Source organism: Bos taurus, chromosome 5 (genome assembly GCF_002263795.3).
Source record: "Bos taurus isolate L1 Dominette 01449 registration number 42190680 breed Hereford chromosome 5, ARS-UCD2.0, whole genome shotgun sequence".
Lineage (NCBI taxonomy): Eukaryota > Metazoa > Chordata > Mammalia > Artiodactyla > Bovidae > Bos > Bos taurus.
Window position 1 is genome coordinate 17,957,629 of NC_037332.1, and position 21,368 is coordinate 17,978,996.

The 21,368-nt window shown below is 34.8% G+C and overlaps 1 protein-coding gene across 1 annotated transcript in view; it reads left to right on the plus strand.

Moving 5' to 3' along the window:
* TMTC3 (transmembrane O-mannosyltransferase targeting cadherins 3) overlaps nucleotides 1–21,368 on the plus strand; it is a 52,057-nt gene that overhangs the window by 24,736 nt on the left and 5,953 nt on the right. Inside the window, exons 7-13 of the mRNA XM_002687188.7 lie at nucleotides 558–810; nucleotides 5,842–5,990; nucleotides 7,905–8,025; nucleotides 10,837–10,948; nucleotides 17,726–17,829; nucleotides 19,263–19,432; nucleotides 21,091–21,317. Of these exons, the coding sequence (XP_002687234.2) occupies nucleotides 558–810; nucleotides 5,842–5,990; nucleotides 7,905–8,025; nucleotides 10,837–10,948; nucleotides 17,726–17,829; nucleotides 19,263–19,432; nucleotides 21,091–21,317 (1,136 nt within the window). The remainder of the gene's footprint in view (nucleotides 1–557; nucleotides 811–5,841; nucleotides 5,991–7,904; nucleotides 8,026–10,836; nucleotides 10,949–17,725; nucleotides 17,830–19,262; nucleotides 19,433–21,090; nucleotides 21,318–21,368) is intronic.

Consider the following 21,368-nt stretch of genomic DNA (forward strand, 5'->3'; position numbering starts at 1 on the left):
TTTAGCTTTGTAGAAATCAAAAAGAAAAAGCTCATAGGTGATTTAGTTTTCTCTGTTTGTGACAAAAGAAAACATAGAAATTCTTTCTAGAAAACATAGTTTTCATTAGCATTTGGTGATGAAAGAAACATCTCTTAAAGGAAAACATTAGTGTTCTCAGAAGCATTCATACAACACATACAACAATGAATCGTACAAAACTTTTCTTATGATGTTGAAGCAGAAAGCCATAGTTTAATAAAAGCATTTCTGCAGAATGTCATAATATTATAGAATACCTGTCTGAAGCATTCTCATAATAAACTAGAAATAGGTAACCTGCTTGCCCCTCAAACAGTTCTTCATAAATATCATTCCTCTTAACTAGACATTTCATAAAGAGATTTGAACTCAGACAAGAATCTAAGGTATCCATAAAAAGTTTATGTCTTTAACAAGATTACATGTAAAATGCCGGTCTTATTGTTGTTGTTCAGTATTTGTATCTTTTATATATTAACTTTGTGTTTAAAGTGTTTTAATTTCAGTAACTTTTTTTTTTCCCATTCTTTATACAGGTTTGATAACCCAGCTGCTGTAAGCCCAACTCCTACAAGGCAGCTAACTTTTAACTACCTGCTTCCTGTGAATGCTTGGCTTCTATTAAATCCTTCAGAGCTCTGCTGTGATTGGACCATGGGAACAATACCACTGATAGAGTCGTTTCTAGATGTTCGAAATCTTGCCACATTTATTTTTTTTTGCTTTTTGGGAGCTTTGGGAGTATTTAGTCTCAGATATCCTAGTAACTCCTCCAAGACCGTTTTAATGGTAAGAAAGTTTCTTAAATTTTCAGATAATACTATATTCAGTTTATTGAGTGCCTTTACTTTTTCAAAAGCATCTTTGAAAAATTGCTGTCTTTGTTCATGTCATCCTAATTTATGAACTTATTTTAGGCTATCCTGTAATTTTATGTCAGATTTTGCTTAATGCTGCACATTCAGCATGTGACACAAAGAGTGATTATGAATTTCCCTAATTGAGTGGGATCTCTGAAATCATGGAGCATCCTTTTTAGCATTAATTTTTTTTAATTTTTTTTTAATATTTCTTACCTTTACCCCACTAGATTATACATCCTTTTAAAGAAATGAATTATTCAGTATACTGTATACTTCTTTGTTTTCTTGGCACAAAGAAGAGGATCATGTAAGATAAGCCCCTAGAAATGCATAGCTCTTTATTTTTCATTAGCAAAACTTTAATTACTCCCTGAAGTATTTCTTACTGTGTTCAGAGAATTCTGATTATTTGAAAGTCTTTTTTTTTGTTTTTATGAGCTCTGTTTCCAGTTTTCTTAGCTCTGCCCTCACTTCTTACTCATAATAATTGTGTTGCCTCTTACTTTAAATTATGGAAGGAAATAATCATCTTTAACATTTTCTTCAGATTTTACTGTATGCCAGAAAGTGCTTTTAATACTTTGCAAGTGTATTCTGGCTGCAGCACTAGATTCATTTATTCATTCAATAAAAATTTTGATTTGTAGCCTATGTATCAGGTAGCGTTTTAGGCACTGCGTATATGATAGTAAAAGAAATACAGGGCCCCCATTGCCAGAGAACTCACATTCTAGAGAAATTTGAAAGAATATAGGGTTTGAAGAAAGATCATATTTACTAGTATCTGGACCTGTTGAGTTTGAGGTGTCTTTGAAATTTTCTAACGGAGATTTTGAATGGCGCTTTGTGCCTGGAGTTCTGTGGCAAAGCCTGAGATACACATAAACATATGATAAATTGCCACAGAGAAGTTTGACAGCTGCCATAGAGATAGTAATTGAAAGCAAGATATAAAGAAGAAGACCTTTGGAGAGGTTATAGAGCACCCTTTCTCAACTGGGATTTTGTCACATCTCTTAGAGATGGTAATTAGCTATCACCGTTCTAGATGCATAGAAGTTAATTCATACATATAATGCCTTAGACTATTTGTTCTTAAATTTCCCTCAATAAAGAGTTGAAGGGGCTGAATAGAGAAAAAGGCTGTATCTCAGTCAGTCTTTAAAAGCTTCCATATTTAGGTGTTGTGTAAAGGAAAATAAACCAAATAGCTGCTGCTGCTGCTGCTAAGTCACTTCAGTCGTGCTCGACTCTCTGCGACCCCATAGACGGCAGCCCACCAGGCTCCCACGTCCCTGGGATTCTCCAGGCAAGAACACTGGAGTGGGTTGCCGTTTCCTTCTCCAATGCATGAAAGTGAAAAGTGAAAGTGAAGTTGCTCAGTCGTGCCTGACTCTCAGCGACCCCATGGACTGCAGTCTACCAGGCTCCTCCATCCATGGGATTTTCCAGGCAAGAGTACCAAATAGGAAATAGACCAAATGGACAGAAAGGTAGGAAAACGTTTCTGGAAAGAATAGTTAACACCAACAGTTGCTGTCAAGTAGTGAGTGAGATCAGTTGGATTTGACTTCTTTTATGTAGTTACTTAAATGAAATTTGTATCTGTGGAATGATTTGATTAGGAGATGAGGAAAGGAAGATTGCTAGTGAAGGTAACCTTTAGAAGTGATTTAACTGAGATAAGGTCTAATTTAGAGAAGATAGCCAGTCAGGCAATGGCTTCAAGTATAACAAAGCAACCGATCTTTTGTTGGGGGGTCAGGGCTTGGGGGAAGCATAGAGACCTGGAATTGATGGACCTTCTGAGGCTGAAGTGGGTTGATATTGGGGGAAAGACTTGCTTGGTTGGCATTTAGAATCACATTCCTTGGAGTGCTCAGTTGGCTGACCTTTATACACAGAGATATCACTAATGGGTTTGCTTACAAAAACATGCTCTTTGAGTTGAAACGTTAAGTGAGGTTACAACCAACTGCTTGTGATCCATGTCCACAAAAATCTTTCCCTAAGAGTATGGGAACTTGTTTTATACCTAAGGGTCATAATGAATGGTTAAGATAACTTAAAGATAATATTGTCAAAGGAGAAGATTTTTAAGGTTGGAAAGGCAAGAGCATTTTTAGCATAGAAAGTTGATATAAGAAAGTGATTAGGTAAATGAAAGAAAAGCTAATTGATAGTAAGAGGTGTGGAGCTCAGGTTTGGCCTCAGATAGATGGAGACACTGCTTATGTTATAGGAAGGATGGCAATGGTCGTGAATGTAGATGTTAATAGATTTAGTAGCAGAGAATTAAAGAAATTCTTGTTTTATCGCTTTTGTTTTTTCTGAAAGTTTGGTAGTGTAGTCACCTCCTAAAAGTGACATGGGTCAAAAATTTGAGAAAAATAGTCAAGACTGAAAATAGTAAAAGAGAGTGAGAGTGAGCCTACCAAAGAAACCTAGAATCTTGAGCAGTCTTAAGGATTTAATTTGAAGTTGATCATGAATTTATGACGATACAGATTTATTTTTGCTTTGGGACTTTGCAGCTCACATAAATAAAAATGAAGTAGATACATGGTAGAATACATCCAAAAGTGAGTTTCTACTAAAAAGCAAAGTAAAGAAGAGTAGTTAAATACAAAGTTTTGGCAAATAATTTGTATAGTGCAAACTGAATAAAAAATAGAAAGGATATTGCCAATGAAATTAACATAGATTTACATTAATTAATTATGTTATAGTTTGTTTGTATAAAAAAGGAACCCTTGTGACTTTAGGTATAACTGCTTTAAATATAGTCCTAAACATACTCTTAAATTTTTTGAAATTGAAATAGAGTCAATTTATAATACTGTGTTGTTAGTTTTGTAGAAAACAAACTTAGCTACCGAAGGTGAAGGGTCTTCCCTGGTGTCTCAGTGGTAAAGAATCTATCTGCCAATGCAAGACCCAGGAGATGCAGGTTTGATCCCCTGAAGTAGGAGATGGCAACCCATTCCAGGATTTTTGCCTGGGAAATCCCATGGACAGAGCCTGGCGGGCTACAGTCCATGCAGTCGTGAAAGAGTTGGACAGGACTCTTACCAATTTAGCAATCTAAAAAAGGGAAAGGGAAGGAAGAAGTGGGATAAATTAGGAGTATAGGGTTAACAGATACAAACTATTGATACTATACATAAAAAATAGAAAACTATATTCAATAGCTTGTAATAGTCTATAATAGAAAATAGTCTGAAAATAAATTAATATGTATGTATAAAACTAAACATACTGTTTTTAATGGTAATATTATTTGAAGATATCTGAAAGAGGTAAGTAGACCAAAGGAATATCTACCAAGCACCGGTATGTTAGGCACTTAGTAAATAAGATGTCATGTTTATCTCAATAGTATAAGTAGTTAATAATCCCGCTTATTTATTTTAAAAAATGGAGTCACAAGGTGATTGGAGTAGTTTACCTTATTATAAAAAAGTGAAACAGATTTGCCTCCAGAACTCTTTGCTCTTTCCACTCTCTGAAAAGATATTGCATTATAGTTAACTTGGTTGGCATACATTAACAGTGTATTAGAACATCTGAGTAAGTTAATCATTGAGATTTCTAATTGAAGAATCAATAGATTTTTTTTTTTTTTTTGAGAGAGGGCTTTTTTTGTGTGTAGCTTATTCATCGATCCATGATGCCTCTTTAGATGAATTTAACACTTTTTATTCTTTCAAATGAAATTGCTTTAGGGCATCCATGAATTAACAGGGAATTTTTTTTAAAAGGATCATGTATTTAGGAACAAATACCTCTGTTTCACAGCTACCTGGTTGTTTTTGTCAAATATTTCTGGGAAGTGGAAAGTGAATTATGCACTCTTAATGTTTTACCTTTTTGACTAAAAAGAAAGCACTAAAATTTCAGACTTATAAATTGATAATAAGTGAGCAGTTTGATGGTAGTGCTTTTCTTCAGATTCAGTGTTGGATCATTACAAATTATTAATTTGTGATTCATGGAGAAAGTATTCTTTTCACTATTTACATTTCTACATCGATTTTCAGTAGTAATGTATAATAAAAAACATTGCTTCCTCAAACTATTAGAAGACTCTCAGACTTCTGAAATTGAAAAAACAACATGTTTATTCCACAAGGTACTATAAAACAAATCAGAGTAACAGAATATGGAAGCAGATGTCCATGGAAACAGATATCCTACTGACAACCAGCCTATTTCTTTCCATAAGTTATTTGTGTGCTAGTTATTTTGTCTTATCTTTTGTAATGACTATAATCTGGAAACCATATGCCATCCCATTCTCAAAATGGCAAAAACGTCTACGCATTTTGTGATGTTTATTTCTAACACAGTGCACAGTGTTGGAAATTTAGAAATTCTTATGGAATAAATGACTGTTGATTTAAAAGGGCCAGTTTTATTTTTAAGTCGTTTAAATGTATGTGACCCATCAGAATGCTATGCAGAGCAGCCCTGAAGTAACATGTAGAAGTAGGCTGCTGTCTTGTTTGAGATGTAGCTTATCAATTTCCAGTGTTCCTTACACATAGTAGTAGTACTAATATCTTTTCCTGTCAGTTTGTTTTTACCACGTGCACATAAGTTATGTAAATCGTTAATCGCTCAGTCGTGTCTGATTCTTTGTGCACATTAGTTAGATATATAAAAATTACAATTTTTTTTAGATATATTTTCAAAAACTTTTTTTTATCTGATGAGGCTGAGGTGTAAGGTCTAATACTATTTAGGAAGACTTCATCTCACCTTGCTGACATACATCCTCATGTTTATTGTTACCATCCTTAAGTTTCCTTCTTTATGTTTAAATCAGTATTCTTTATAGTGTTATTAAAATTGATCCACCAGTACATTATCCAGATTAAATGATAAAATATTTGGATTTGACTGTTGATGTGTGTATATTTTTTAATTTAATAAATTATCTTTTTTCTCTTTGTAGGCGCTTTGTTTAATGGCATTACCATTTATTCCTGCATCAAATCTTTTTTTCCCAGTTGGATTTGTTGTTGCTGAGCGAGTATTATATGTTCCTAGCATGGGGTTCTGTATTTTGGTAGCCCATGGATGGCAGAAAATATCAAACAAAAGGTGAATTAAAATGTTAGTGCATTTAATGCTTACTAACTGTAGAATTTAGTATGATGCATTTAAGTGTTTAAAATGTTTATCCTATTTTTATGTCATCTTTTTAACCTTTTTGTTTTTCACATTGATAGTCTCCTTAGCTCCTTAACTCCTACCTTATCTATGTTTTTCCTCATATTTATACAATTTTATTTTGCAGTCTAACACATAAGAGACTTTCATTCAGACACAGATGCTACAAAGAACATTATTGAGACTAAAGTTTCAAATGATCATTGCTGCTTTCATATGTAATGAACTAAGATACAGTCTTCTTAAATGAGTCATATTGGATTAATACATGTAAAATGCATATGGAAAGCAATATGTAATTTCTTGCTTCATAGAAACCACCATGTTTGAACTCACTGCTAAGGAACAGAATAATCACTGACTGTATATGGAAAAAATAGTCACTGTTTCTTTTTTCCTACTTTCCTGTCCCTTTTCAACCCACAGAATTGACTTGTCTTCATCACTTTACTGTCATGTAACACATTGAGTCTTGTGGCTAAATCCAATCAGTGCTTGGTTTAAAGTGTATCTCCCTGGCAGCTGTAAAAGTCTCTGTCCTGACTCTCCACCACCTGTGCTCATTTCTGCTCAGCCTCTTTTCAGATTCTTCCTGTTGTACCAGCTCTTTAAATGTTTTTTTATTTCTCAGAGTTTTTCTCACATTGCATGTTCTCCCTGACGATCTCATCCATGACTACAATTTTCACTCTAAACTTTCTCGTAGATGTATCTAGTTATAATCACTGCCTATCTTGTAGTGCCTCCCGTGTGCCAGCTCTGTAATACACTATATAGATTTGTTTTCTCGTTTAATCTAGACATCCCTTAACTTCATTTTGCACACTTGAAAATTGAAGCTCATATAAGTTACCTGAATTATGCAAGAACACACAGCTAGTAAACAGCAGAGTCTTGATTTAAATTTATATCTGACTATCTCTCATGTCCATGGTCCTTCTGATCCATGCACCTTATCCTGGTTAAGTGGATCTATCAAAAGAAAGAAACAGAACTCTGTAACTGAGGCAAAAAGCAAAAGCTCAAAGAACATTAATACTACTAATACCAAATAAGATCATAGTGATTATCGAAGTATAACAATCATTTTGTAAGTGACAAATTGTGTCCCAAGTGATTAACCTAAAGCTATGTAATTTGCATCTATTTTATAAAGGGTTAATTTTACTATGACTTTTAATGAATAATTCTAGCTTTTTAAAATGTAAAATTCTGGGACTTCCCTGGTGGTCTACTGGTTAAGAATCCCTCAGCCAATGCAGGGGACACGTTCAATCCCTGGTTCAGGAACTAAGATCCCACATGCATAGGGCAGCTAAGCCATGCACCGCAACTTTTGAGCCCATGTGCCCTAGAGTCCATGTTCTGCAGCAAGAATAGCCACCACATTGAGAAGCCTGCACACCACAACTAAAGAAAGCTGTGCGCAGCAACGAAGACCCAGCACAGCCACACACACAAAAAAGTAAGATTCTTTGGAGAATATCATGATAACCTGTGGTGTGTATTGTAAGTGGTAATGTTTTTAAATATAGCCAGGGATGAGATTGACCCTTTATAAACACCACTAAGAATATTCAGGTTATAGGTAATGATACAAAAGAACTCTAAGAAGTCACAATTAAAAATTTGGTTTATCAGTTTTTTTGTCATTGAACTTTATACAGTAGTGTTTATAGTAAATAATTTTTTTTGGTGTTATTCTCTCTCAAGCTGGATGATTATTAGAGCAGTCCCTAGTCTTTAGAATTCAAACACAACATTTAGAGATATTTAACATATTTCTTACCTCTTTTTGGTGATGAAGACAATGTTTTTTTGTTCTGCTTTTTCTTCCTTAAACAGTGTATTTAAAAAGTTATCCTGGGTTTGTCTATCTTTGGTGATATTCACTCATGCCTTAAAAACACTCCACAGGAATTGGGATTGGGAGTCTGAATATACGCTGTTTATGTCAGCCTTGAAGGTAAAATGTTATTCAAAATATATCACCAATTATTTCTTATTGCCATTTCTGCTACGGTGTTCTAACTTTACTTTTAACTTGACAATTAATTCTCAATGTTAAATACTTCACCAAAAAATTAATAAAAACAATTTGTTCTTTGTATAATCTACACCATAACCAGTGCTCTGAATAGTCTTAGTTGTATGTCTGGAGCATATATGAATAATTCCCCAAATGCTATACAATTGTTAGATGCTTAAATGATAAAATGTTTAAATGTGAATACTTTGTTTCATTTGTTCTTAAGGTGTACTTTTTTTTTTTTTAACCTTTTAACATGTCTGAAATCAGAATAAATCTTACAGTGAAAGGCATCTTACAATTAATGACCTTTTTTGTTTCTTAATGATATATAAGATAACCATGAGCCTTATAACTGGTGATGTTGGGGGCCAGAGTGAGGTACTCCGCCCGTGACAAAGGTCATGAGGAAGGAGGCTCGACATACGCAAAGGCGGGATCGAACCTCAGGAGTCCCCCTGGAACTCCTCAAGCATCTACCCCCATAACCAGAGCCTGCCTACTTTACTACTTTGTGCTCACCTACACCTCTGACTTTACGGGGGGCTGTCCCCCACCACCTCTTTCAGAGAAGGAGTTAACTTAGAGCTCCAGTTAATAATAATTCCTGGGCATGATAAGAGTGTTTTAACCTACAAACTCCTCTGAAGGTTCTCTAGCCTGCCTGACAGGCTTGTCCGGCCACATGTGATTGCTCCCAGCCTCCCAACCGTGAGAGGCACGAGATGCTTTAAACCTTCTAAAAACAGGTTCCTTAGAAAAGTTAGAAAACTATTAGTGTAAGTATAATGGGCTGATTAGAAATTGTATTGGTGAAGGGTTTTTCATTTGTTGAGCCAATGTTTGTTGCTAAGTCTCCACATCCCCTGCCCTTACACACATTAATGAATATATAGAAGAAATAAGTGTTAACCTTTGATATTAATCACATTAGACCTTAGGCTAAGTAAATTCTTTCCTTAACTAAAACCCACTACACCCTCACCCTATAGGAATGTAACTTTATTTGGGTAGTGTCTGTTTTAAGAATAATCACCCCTGGAGAAATAAGTGTCCTGGTTGACTGACCGCTCTCACAAGGAGAGGGTCATAAATTGTCAGCAGGCTCCCCTGGCCAGAAGATGATGTAACACCCCTAAGACCTCTGTATACATTTGTATGAAGCACCTGACTTTGATAAAAGTCAGGAATGCTGACCCCGCATGACTTTTGCATAACATCTCAGTGTATAAAAGTAGACCATGGAAAATAAAGAATTGGGATCAGTTTCTCGAAATACTGGTCTCCCCATGTCGCGCTCTCTCTCACTCTGGTTGAGTCTCCATCTGGAGCGCGGAATCCGCCATGCTTACTAATTATGCCTGGGCTTCTAAGATCCGACCGGGGAGGCCTCAGTGTCTCCTCTCCTTCGGGAGAACGGAAGGACGCCTGCGGCCTACGTAAGTGGTACAAGCTTCTTGTCTTGACGTTTTATTGGTCTCCCGCGTAAACCAAGCTACTCAGCCTCTTTTCTCCACTGAATTTTCCTACTGAACTATCCTCATCCTATTACTCTTTATATCTTTGATAAAATATTTAAATAGGTCGCCAACGCCCTCCCCGCTTCGAATACCCTGGATCAGCCAGGGCTGGACCCCGGCATGGTGGCATCTTAGATTCAGTGAAATAAAATACATGGCAGAAAATGGCGCCCTATCATACTGAGGATAACCAATGGTTATAAAACTATAAGAAAGATAGGAACTGGCAGAAAGGAGGGATGTTGCATCTCTATGGAATGGACAATATAAATGAGAAAAGTTCTTTTTAAAAATCATATGATTTGTTTTCTGTAAAAGTTATAAGCAAAGATGTTTTTTTCAGTTGCTCCTTTTCTTCAAATCTTTAAACTCTTAACTTCCTTTTTGGCTGTTTCTGTACTCTGCACAGTTCCCATTACTCTAATAGACTACATAAATAGCTTTATGTCAAGCCTCAAAATAAGTCATCAGTGCAGTGTTTAAACATATTCTCTCGTGCAAATTCCTTCTTTCCCAAAAGACTATAAATAATAGAGCAGGAATTTTCAAACAACTCTATGCTTTGATGAAGTAAAATTGTAATATATAAAATAGATGAACTGAAGTTTTAGCATGTTGATGTTGAAAGGGAGGAGAGGTTAAATTTCATGAAGCAATTTTCGTTTTGACCCCTTCTTCATCTCCATGGAAAACTCTATTCCTAATAATATATCAGACAGTTATCTGTGTTAATTGGAGTTATATATATGGAGTTATATATATATACACATATACACACACACATGTACATACACTTTTTTTTTTCCTGAAAGAAATCTGAATGACTTCCAGTTTTTTTGGGATATAATTGACATATAGCTTCATCTTAACTTTAAAGTGTATAATATAATTATTTTTAGATATATATATAAAACAATTACCAAAATAAATTAATATCCATAACTTCATTTAGTTACTTTTTTTCTTGTGATGAGAACTTTTAAAATCTACTTTCTTATCAACTTTCAAACATGCAATATAGTACTGTTAACTGTATTCCCTGTTCTATATATTTGCGTCCTTAGACCTTACTTATAACTTAGAAGTTTGTACCTTTGAACTGCCTTCATCCATTCATAGACATTTCTGTGGAGTACTCCTTTCCTAATAGTATACCAAATAAAACCTGTGTTAATTAGACTCATTTTAAAAAATTTAACTAATTTCTATCTGTACTTCTGTATTTAAGGTAAATAAAAATAATGCCAAATTATGGAATAATGTGGGTCATGCTCTGGAAAATGAAAAAAACTTTGAGAGAGCTTTGAAATACTTCTTACAGGCTACGCATGTTCAGCCAGGTAAGCATTATTGATTAATAAAGCTATTGTTAATAGTTTTCTTTTTGAAAATTTGATTATATTTGTAGAAAGTAGGTGGAGTTTATTTTCAAGCTTTATTCCAGCTGACTTGAATACTATAATGTTTGGTGCTGGCTTATTTTTTGAATTGGGTTATATGTTAGAGCTGTTTATATCAGACATTTAGGGATGTTTTTAAATACAGATTTGTTGGATGGCAGTGATGAGCAATTTTGGTGGAATGATAGATACAAAGGCCTATTAGAGTAGAAGAAGAACTGGAGACAGTTGATATTAAAAACTGGTAAGAAATGTTGGTGTTGAGTGTGGGGTCAAGAGAGGGTAGTAGGATGCTGGGGTTTTTGGGTTTTTTTTTTTTTTTAAAGGTGAAAGAAACAAGGCATGTATGTGACTAGTGCATTGAAGTTGGGCAAAGTAGTAATTCAGGGTTGGGGAACGGAGTAAAGGATCAGTGTTCTTGAATAGATTAGAATAGATAATTAAGATCTGATACTCAGGATGAGGATTTCAGTCAGCTGAACCGGTAGTTACCATATAGTAACAGGGAAAGCAGAGTGTAGAAACATGGATATAGATAGGCAGGTGAATAATAGACAAATAACTTCTGAAAGTTACTGTTTGCTTGTTTTCTCAGTGACATAAAAAGCAGAATCAACAGTAGATTGTGGGGAAGGGAAAGGACGTTCTGGAGATCTAAGACCAGGAGAGAGTCTGAAGTACTACATCTAGGACATGGCTTCAGAAACTTTAATGTGTGTGTGAGTCACCTGGAGATCTAATGGTGCATGTTCTGGTGTATAGCGATTTAGAGTAGGGCCTGAAGTTCTGCATTTCTGATAAGTTCCTAAGTGATACTTAGCCCATGAATCACGTGTTGAGAAACGAAGATCTAGGAAAATGTATAGACTAGGAAAATGCAGTGTGATTGCCAAGCAGCTGTAACACCCTTCTTGAGGTTGCTATGCTAAGTCACTTCAGTCGTGTCCGACTCTGTGCGACCCCATAGACGGCAGCCCACCAGGCTCCCCAGTCCCTGGGATTCTCCAGGCAAGAACACTGGAGTGGGTTACCATTTCCTCCTCCAATGCATGAAAGTGAAAAGTGAAAGTGAAGTCACTCAGTCGTGTCCGACTCTTAGCGACACCATGGATTGCAGCCTAACAGGCTCCTCCGTCCATGGGATTTTCCAAGCAAGAGTACTGGAGTGGGGTGCCATTGCCTTCTCCACTTCTTGAGGTTAGCAGTGCTTAATTAAAATTAAACTGATTGATGTGATTATGTTTTTCTCCCACTACTTTATATATAGTATAGGCAGGCACAGAGAATTTGGTTAACAGGATTAGGATTTTGTCAGATGTGTATTACTAAACAAAGGGTTAAGGGAATTTTGAAACATAGTCTAAACTGGTTATGAAGAGATGTGAGAGAGGGTGAAACATGAGGAAAAGATGATCAGATCAGTGGTTTATAGATCTGAAATTGTTGGCTTCTGAGGACGGTCTAGCTGGAGCATTGCTTGTTTTCAGTAGAAATGCTGTCGGCATTTCAAGTATGCAGAACTGTCTGTATTCCAGGGTATGTACCAAATACGGCCCCCACCTACCAAATAAACTCATTACTTTCCATTCAGCATGATAACCAGAAAGTACTTCCACACACACACATTTCTCAATATACTGGCGGGGTGGGGAGTGCTGTGCATGGCCCCCTATGTTTCTGCTGGACAAGACTGTGACCATTGAACTGACAAATTACAGGAGAATGGTGGTGAAAATCATTGAAAGAAAGGATATCAAAGCAAGTATTAGAAGATACACCTTACATAGATTTGAAACCACTAAAGAACTGTGACAACTGTGTGATGTTGGAGAGAAGGCGAGAATAACAAGGAACCAGAAGCTTGCAATTGGTAACTACAGTAAGGAGGAATAGTGGATAACAGAGTTTAATGACCTGAAATTCAGAAAGGAGTGGTTTTAAGGAGTGGCAGTGGTCTGCAAGTGGTATGGATCTAGGACACTTAACTCCAGGCCCAGTGTTGCAAAAGATAAAAACATCACAGTCATCACTTGGAAAAACTACCAGTTTCCCCAAGGCAAAGCTGAATTCTAGTTAGAGATTGTTGTAGAAATATGTAACTGATGGTCTGGCCGTCTTTCCAGTTTTATCTCCCCTGGCTCTTCATGCAGTTTAGTTTTTTCTTGAAATATAGGGGATATGTGGTGGGCTTCCTCACCTCTTTGCATTTGTTCATGTTGAACCTAGAACATGTTTGAACCTAGAACTCTCTCTTCTCCTTTCCTTCCAATCTACCTTCTACCATATCCTACACATCTCTTGCAACCCATCTCACATGGCTTCTCTTCTTATTAGAGGGAAAAAAAACCCTTCTGTCTTTCAAATTAGAAGCAAATGTTTCTCATCTTCAAGACTCCTTACAACTTTCATATCTTTCCTGTGATATGTTATTTAAATGTTTATTTAAAATATTTATTTATTTAAAATATGTATGTTATATTTAAACTGTGGGGCTCCCTAGGGGTAGCATGAACATCTGGCTCATCTTCGTACCTACTGCATCATCTAGCACAGTTTTATACACAGTCAGCAGTCACTAACTCTGGCAGTTTTAATTCATTGCTTTCTAAAGCCTTTTAGGTTCATTCTAGGAGTTTTTAGAGAAGCAAAGTCATCTTTATGCCGGGCATGCAGGGACTTTGAGACTTAGGATGGTATTTAGGCCCCTTCAGACTTATCTTAAATTGGCATAGTAATTTCTGTCTCATTGTATTGTTGAAACTGAATGAAATTGTGTTTAGGGCTGCATGCTAGTGCTAAGTTGGAGAAGACAATGGCAACCCACTCCAGTACTCTTGCCTGAAAAATCCCATGGATGGAGGAGCCTGGTAGGCTGCAGTCCATGTGGTCATTAAGAGTCGGACATGACTGAGCGACTTCACTTTCACTTTTCACTTTCACGCATTGGAGAAGGAAATGGCAACCCACTCCAGTGTTCTTGCCTGAAGAATCCCAGGGATGGGGGAGCCTGGTGGGCTGCCGTCTATGGGGTCGTACAGAGTCGGACACGACTGAAGCGACTTAGCAGCAGCAGCAGCAGCAGCAGCAGCAGCTAGTGCTAAGTAGCTTCATTCGTATCCAACTCTTTGCGACCCCATGAACTGTAGCCCGCCAGGCTCCTCTGTCCATGGAATTCTCCGGGCAAGAATACTGGAGTGTGTTGCCATGCCCTCCTCCAGGGAATCTTTCCAACCCAGGGATCAAACCCACGTCTTTGGTATCTCCTGCGTTGACAGGCGGGTTCTTCACCAGTGGATGTAATTATGGATGTTTAGTTTAAAATCATTTTTCCTCTCATTGTCAGTTGTCACTTTTGGCTGTTTTTGAGATACTTACTAAACCTATCTCCTTTAGTATGACTTACCTACCATCTGCTCAAAGTTGCTATTTCTATTAATAATAAGCAATGAGCTAGAAAAATAGGCAAATGATTTATTACAATGATTTATTGTATTTCACTTATAATGTATTTTCATTGTATTTCATTTATTACAATGAAAAAGTACATAATCTTAGAAACACTGAATTTGGCATTCAGAGACTTTTGGCTCATTCTGTGTTTTTCAGCTATGTTCTTCATAGATAGATTTGACAGGTGAAACAACATGGAGAGGAGGAAATCAAGTCTTTTTGTCCCTATTAGATGTGCAGATGGAGACAGATCTGTAAGTTTGGAGATAAGGGGAATGAATGGTCAGGACTAAAGATAAGATTTGAAGTAACAAGCATGTAGGTAGTATTTAAAACCCTAGAGAAGTGTAGGATCACAGAGAGTAGAGATTCTTAACATTTAAAGTAGCTTTAAAAAAACAAGAAGACATTCAATCTGAAGGCTTTTCTTGCTTAGCCAGAAAAAGAATATAAACTGCAGAGTGGTCTTTAACCAGGTGACATGCATGTTAGACAAACAATTGATGATGGGTTTTTGTTTGTTTGTTTTGATGGTTACGGGTGTTTTTAAAAAATCAGTTCACAAGCTAAAATTTTTTCGAATAGAATTAAAGTTTCCATAAATACATTATGAGAGTGGATTTTTCTCAGGAAACACCAGATTTCCCCTATGGTTTATTTTTGCCTTAAAATTAGTAAAATTTCATTTTTATCTAACTCCAACAAATCTTTGACACTGTTTATATCATAAAACAATCATGGGCCTGTAGTTCAGATTTGATGCCATCAAGAAGGGAATGATTTTTTAAGTTTTCAGACGTTTCCAGATGTTTATAATTTATCTTTTTAAATAAATTGACAAATTTGTGCATAGGAAATAATGGGAAAGCAACACAGATGCCTAGGCTATCAGTGCGAGAATACGTAGCTCTACTGTTTATGGCTGAAGAATTATTCGGCACAGAGTTGCCTGATATCTGCCAGTCCTCCTTTATGTTGAATTAAAGACAGACTGCCAGGTTCATGCTGCTTTTGGTTTGGATAGTGCACTCACAATAGCAGGGTTGTTTTTTGAAACTCTGTAGCTTCTTAGTCATTCAAATGTAACTGATTTTTATATTTTGCCTGCTTGCTTACCTTTTTTTTTTTTTCCAAATTTAAATTTACTTTAACAGTAAGGCTGTTTCCTCCTGGAATCTTAAAACTTTGTAACTTATAAAGAAATTTGCTTTAAAAATTGTGTTTTTTCATTTTTTCTTTTTAGATGTGTCATGTAGTTCTTTTGATGCTAAAAGCTATCTAATTGCTATCTTTGTTCCTTGAGAAAGTAAGGATGTCTTACTGAGTGTCTGAAGTCTTCATCTATATCTCCTTGTCATAATTCTAAGAACCTGACCAGTGTGTAGTAATTTGCCTTGTCTTTCATCCTAATGGATAACCTCTTTCTTTTCTAAGATTAATTGGAGCTCCTTTCAGTGATATATTAAATACTTAGCTGACCTAATTGCACTATTTACTTAAACTTTCAGTTTATTCTTTTCTTAGATTAAATTTTCACTGTATAATTAATTTTTTCAGGTTCTGTACACTCTTTCGTTTTTTCTGGGTAACTTTCTGATCTCTAGAGTAATTGGTATAGATTTATCTGATGTTTAAAAAAATAAAGAGCTTGGATAAACAAGATTCTACTGTATAGCATAGGAAACTATATTCAATATCCTGTGATAAACCATAATGGAAAAGTATGAAAAAGAAAGCTTATGTATGTGTAACTGAGTCACTTTGCTGTACAGCAGTAATTAAGACAACATTGTAATACAATTATACTTCAATAAAAAGTAAATTTTTAAAAAAGCTTTTAAGAGCAAAACTCTATATACTCTTGGTAATGCGGTATATTTCAACCTTCGCTCTACATCAGAATTGCCTCTGAAACTTTAAAAAACATTTTTACAGTCCTGTTTTTGAAGATTCTGTTTTGATAGAACTGAGTGGGATAAGATATCTGAATTTTTCAAAGCTACACAAGTGTTCGGAATGCAGCCAGTATTGGGAAGCATTTTTTTCTCTTTTTTTTTGACTTGACCCCCTACTGAAACCCCAAGAGATTCAGTAATGTATCTAAAAACAAAAAAATCAACCTTTTTTCCCCAGTCTTGTCCCTTAGTTCTCTAACTGAAGCTGTATGGCATCTAACAGCTTTTGTGCAGTACACACAATTGCCAACCTGAAACATAATATAGCAAGATCTTAGGACTGTTACTCTCCTCCTAGGGGAATGCCTAAGATATATATGCTTGGCCCCTATGTGTCCTGGGAGTTGCAGGCAGAGAACTATTCCACAATTGCAAAATCATCATCGGTGTCACAGGCAAGTGGTAATCATAATTTGAAACCTTGTCATGTCTGTTAAGAGATTCATGTTGAGTAAAATTTGTCTAAATTAAGATCCTTCTCTCTGTCTTTATTCCAAACCTTTGAAATATTTACTGGAAAGTGTATCTTAAAACTAGTGTACAGTGAACCCTCATATCTTTATAATTTGAATTGCATATTTTTCTGTCTCTGAACAAATTTGCTGAGGGCTCAATTTTCTGTATCACAAAATGAGACAAAAGTTCCTGACATTCTGATACTAACACAACCTTTTTAAAAGTTTTAATTAAATTATATGGTAATATATCATCATTTAAGGGAGCTGGGCTGCTGCATCTTAAATAATACTATAGAACCTGATAACTTACACTCCAACCATATTCACAAAAATTTTTTTAAAGTTTCTAAGTTTTTCAGTCTCTTTGCCCCTTTCCCACCATGGATGCATATTTGCAATTTATAATACTTGAGATTATTCTGGGAGTTATGGTGATCCTTTTCACTTTTAGAGTTGAGCCATACTTTCTTAGTGAATTCCACAGCCATGTGATTAAGGAAATAGAAGCCTTAGTAGAGGACAGTAAAATATAGTGAAGAAAAAAAAAAAACGTAAATTCCTTCATTATGTTTATTTCTCCTGTCTCGTCTCTTAACCCTTCCAGGAACCATTCAGATAGTTTTTTCATGTCATATGTGTATTTTCTGTTCTTCCAGTACTTTATTTAATAGTCTTCTAGTGTAGCCTTGCTCATAAGTTATAGTAAGTTGTGTTAGAAGAGCTTTAAGGAGAAAGCAGGACCTATTGCCTGCTTCACATTTTTTGCCTAGTTGTTTGTTGCTCGAAACGTGTCTTCTTAGTTTATACTGGACACTAGTTAGAGTATCTGCCAACAAATGATTTTTTTATTTTAGATGATATTGGTGCCCACATGAATGTAGGAAGAACTTACAAAAATTTAAATAGAACCAAAGAAGCTGAAGAATCTTATATGACAGCTAAGTCGCTGATGCCTCAGGTAAGTTGTCAAAAATTATTCCTATTGTGTCATGTCTGCTGGATGTTTATATTGAATAGAATTATCCAGATGGAAAATCTTCATCTTTTCTTTAATTTGGATTAAAATTAAGGTGTCCAGTGAACCATCTATTATTGTGTTATAAAAGATTGCATTTACCTATCTAGCTCATAATTTAAAAAGTTCATAGTCATGAAAACTAAATCTATGAAATTATGAGTTTTAGATATTTTTTATTATAAGTTATCTATGACTTTAAGTGACTTTAAATGAAAAGAATTTTATTTATGTACATTAAGCAGTAAACATTAACTCCTATCAAAAAATAAATGAACAAAGCAAAGTGATAAAATGAGTAGATATATATTTGTGCCTGTCAGTTGCTATAATGTCACAAGTACCAGATTTCTTGGATGTCACAAGACAAAGTTACAAAATCTGACACTGCCCTTTATCAGCTGTGTGTAATCAGAAAAGATAGTTTACATTGGGCTCTAATTTTCTCAGTAGTAGTTTGTATTAATACTGTAGCAATATTGAAATGAGTTGATAGTTTGATTTTGATAGTTTGATAAATGTTTTTAAAACACTTACACCACATGATACATTAAGAATTCTTTCAGTCCTAAGATTCTAAAGTTAAATTGTGTTCAGCGGATTTTTATCAGATATAATTTATTATATTCATTGAGAATTGGGGTTCACATATATTATACCTAATAACTTTTAGAGTTAATTAGATATTTTTATGTCTTAACTCCAGCAAACAAGTGAGGAATTAGTAAAGCTCTGAAGTTAACTACCCCACTGTCACAACCAGGAAACATTTTTGCTGACAACTTGAAAGTTGACATGGTGTAACAAATATACTAGACTGAGGAAAAAGACCTGAGTTCTGTTCCTGGTCTGACTCAAGCGTACTAAGGGACTTTAGCCTGTGGAAGTTCTGATTTATATGACTTCATAAAATAACACATATATGAAAATCTAATGATAATCTACTGAGATAACATGAATGAAAAAATACATCCGTCATTGTGTCAAAGCATTATTTTACTTATATTTTGTGAATACTGCAGGTTATTTCATATTTTTATGTTTTATTTTAATACAGCAATTTAGCTTTTTATGCTCTGTGTAAGTTTTTTTTTTTTAATTTTATTTTATTTTTAAACTTTACATAATTGTATTAGTTTTGCCAAATATCAAAATGAATCCACCACAGGTATACATGTGCTCCCCACCCTGAACCCTCCTCCCTCCTCCCTCCCCATACCATCCCTCTGGGTCGTCCCAGTGCACCAGCCCCAAGCATCCAGTATCGTGCATCGAACTCTGTGTAAGTTTTAAATAAGACTCTAGGACTTCTTACTTCAGATTTTATTTGGTACTGAAATATCAACTTGTAGAAATGTTTGTTTTTTTATTAACAGATTATTCCTGGTAAAAAATATGCAGCCAGAATTGCACCTAACCATTTAAATGTTTATATTAATCTGGCCAACCTGATCCGAGCAAATGAGTCCCGACTAGAAGAAGCAGATCAGCTGTACCGACAAGCAATAAGCATGAGGCCAGACTTCAAGCAGGCTTACATTAGCAGGTATTGTAGTTTGCTTTAGGTTTTCACTATAAAAGATGGAAGCTTCATCTGCATATACATTTAGGCTATCTTCACTAATTTGGCTTTTTTTTCTTCTAGTAAATCTTAGTTGACAACCAAGAGCATAGAAACATAGCTTGTTTTAGACTAACAAATTTAATTTATTTTAAATTGACAAGAGAATCCATAACTTAAAGCGGCAAACTTAGATTTATTTATACAAAAGGAAGGGTAGGAAAAGCTCATTGGTTTCTTCTGCTTCTCAACACCAAATTCATTTTTACCTAAAACAACCAAACTTTACCTTTTATAATTGCTTCTTAATTGTAACAAAATAATTATTTTTGTAAGAAGTTATTACTTCTTAATTATTATAGATTAAGAAATCATTGTATAATTATGGAATCATTATATATAAAATAAATAAGAAATAATTATATAATATCCAACTATTAAGAGGATTGACTGGTTATTTATGATTTTATTACAAAGACACTTCAGTTGCTAGTAAAAAAAATTTGGCAATAAGTGTCAGAATCTTAGATATTTTCTCATGTAAATGTTATCATTTGTGTTATACTTGAGAAAAAATTGTTTTAAACTTTGTTTTGAAGCCTGCTCCAGAAACCTAATTATAATTTATCACATTGTTTACATGGAAAATGCATTCAGAATTTAAGTTTTTGAAATAAAATCTGTTCATAAGCTGAAAGCTGTCTTTCTTCAATATTATCTAGTACTTGCTGAAATTCACTAAGTTTACTGGGGTTGTATCAATAAATAAAACTGTCTTAAGTAAACTTATAGAGAATTGCTTAATAATCTTTGCATTTATTTTAAAAATAATATTTTGGACACATTCTAGGAAGTGTGAATATTAATAGCTCATTTGACTTCATGCCTATGCTAATATTTTAGGAAAGAGTAGTATTAAAATAAAATTGACTCTATATCAGTACTTAAATTGATTTTCACATATGTAAAAATGACTTTTTAAGTTCTGTAACAGAAAATATAACCTTATTAGAATGATTTTCAGACTGATCATCATTTCCAGATGTGTTCCTCAAAAGTACCTACAGGTGGCAGTATTGCCCTTCCATGCTGCCAGATCAGCTTTGTAATTCCTTTCTTTTAAGAATTCATTGAAGAAAACTAAATAATTATAAGGGGTAAACAATTTCAAATGTTCTGCTTTTTTTTATAGTTAGACATTGCTAACAAAGATTTGAATACTGGAATTTCCCCATCACTACTATGTTTATTTTCCTTCTCCAGATGCTACTCATCTTCTGACAAATTGATCTCCCACTCTAGTTGCTACCATTTTTCTTATGCAGACTAGTCTGCTGTTTTTCAAGATATATTCAAAGGATATATCTTCTGTTCCCCTTTTTTGGATACCTCCTGATATCTTACCCTCTAGAATCAGGCATGTTTTTTCCTTCTTTAATAATACTTGAAAACATATCAAACCAAATGTTCAAAATTAATGTGTTTAGGTGTAAGGACAGCTTCAGATAGTTATTTTTGAAAAAAAAAATTTAAGAACCTAAGTTAAAAGGAAAGCTGTGAATATGTGGAAAAGCTTAAAACTTGTGAAAATAGTATCTACAGACTGACATGATAGTATAAGTAAAATTTGTGTTTTTCCACAGAGGAGAATTGCTTCTAAAAATGAATAAACCTGCCAAAGCAAAAGAAGCATATCTTAAAGCCCTAGAGCTGGACAGAAATAATGCAGATCTTTGGTACAACTTGGCGATTGTTCATATTGAACTTAAGGAACCAAATGATGCGCTGAAAAACTTTAATCATGCTTTAGAACTAAATCCAAAGCATAAACTAGCATTATTCAATTCTGCTATATTAATGCAAGAATCAGGTATGTTTTCTCAAAATTTCTCTATATTTAAACATACTCTAGTTTGAAATA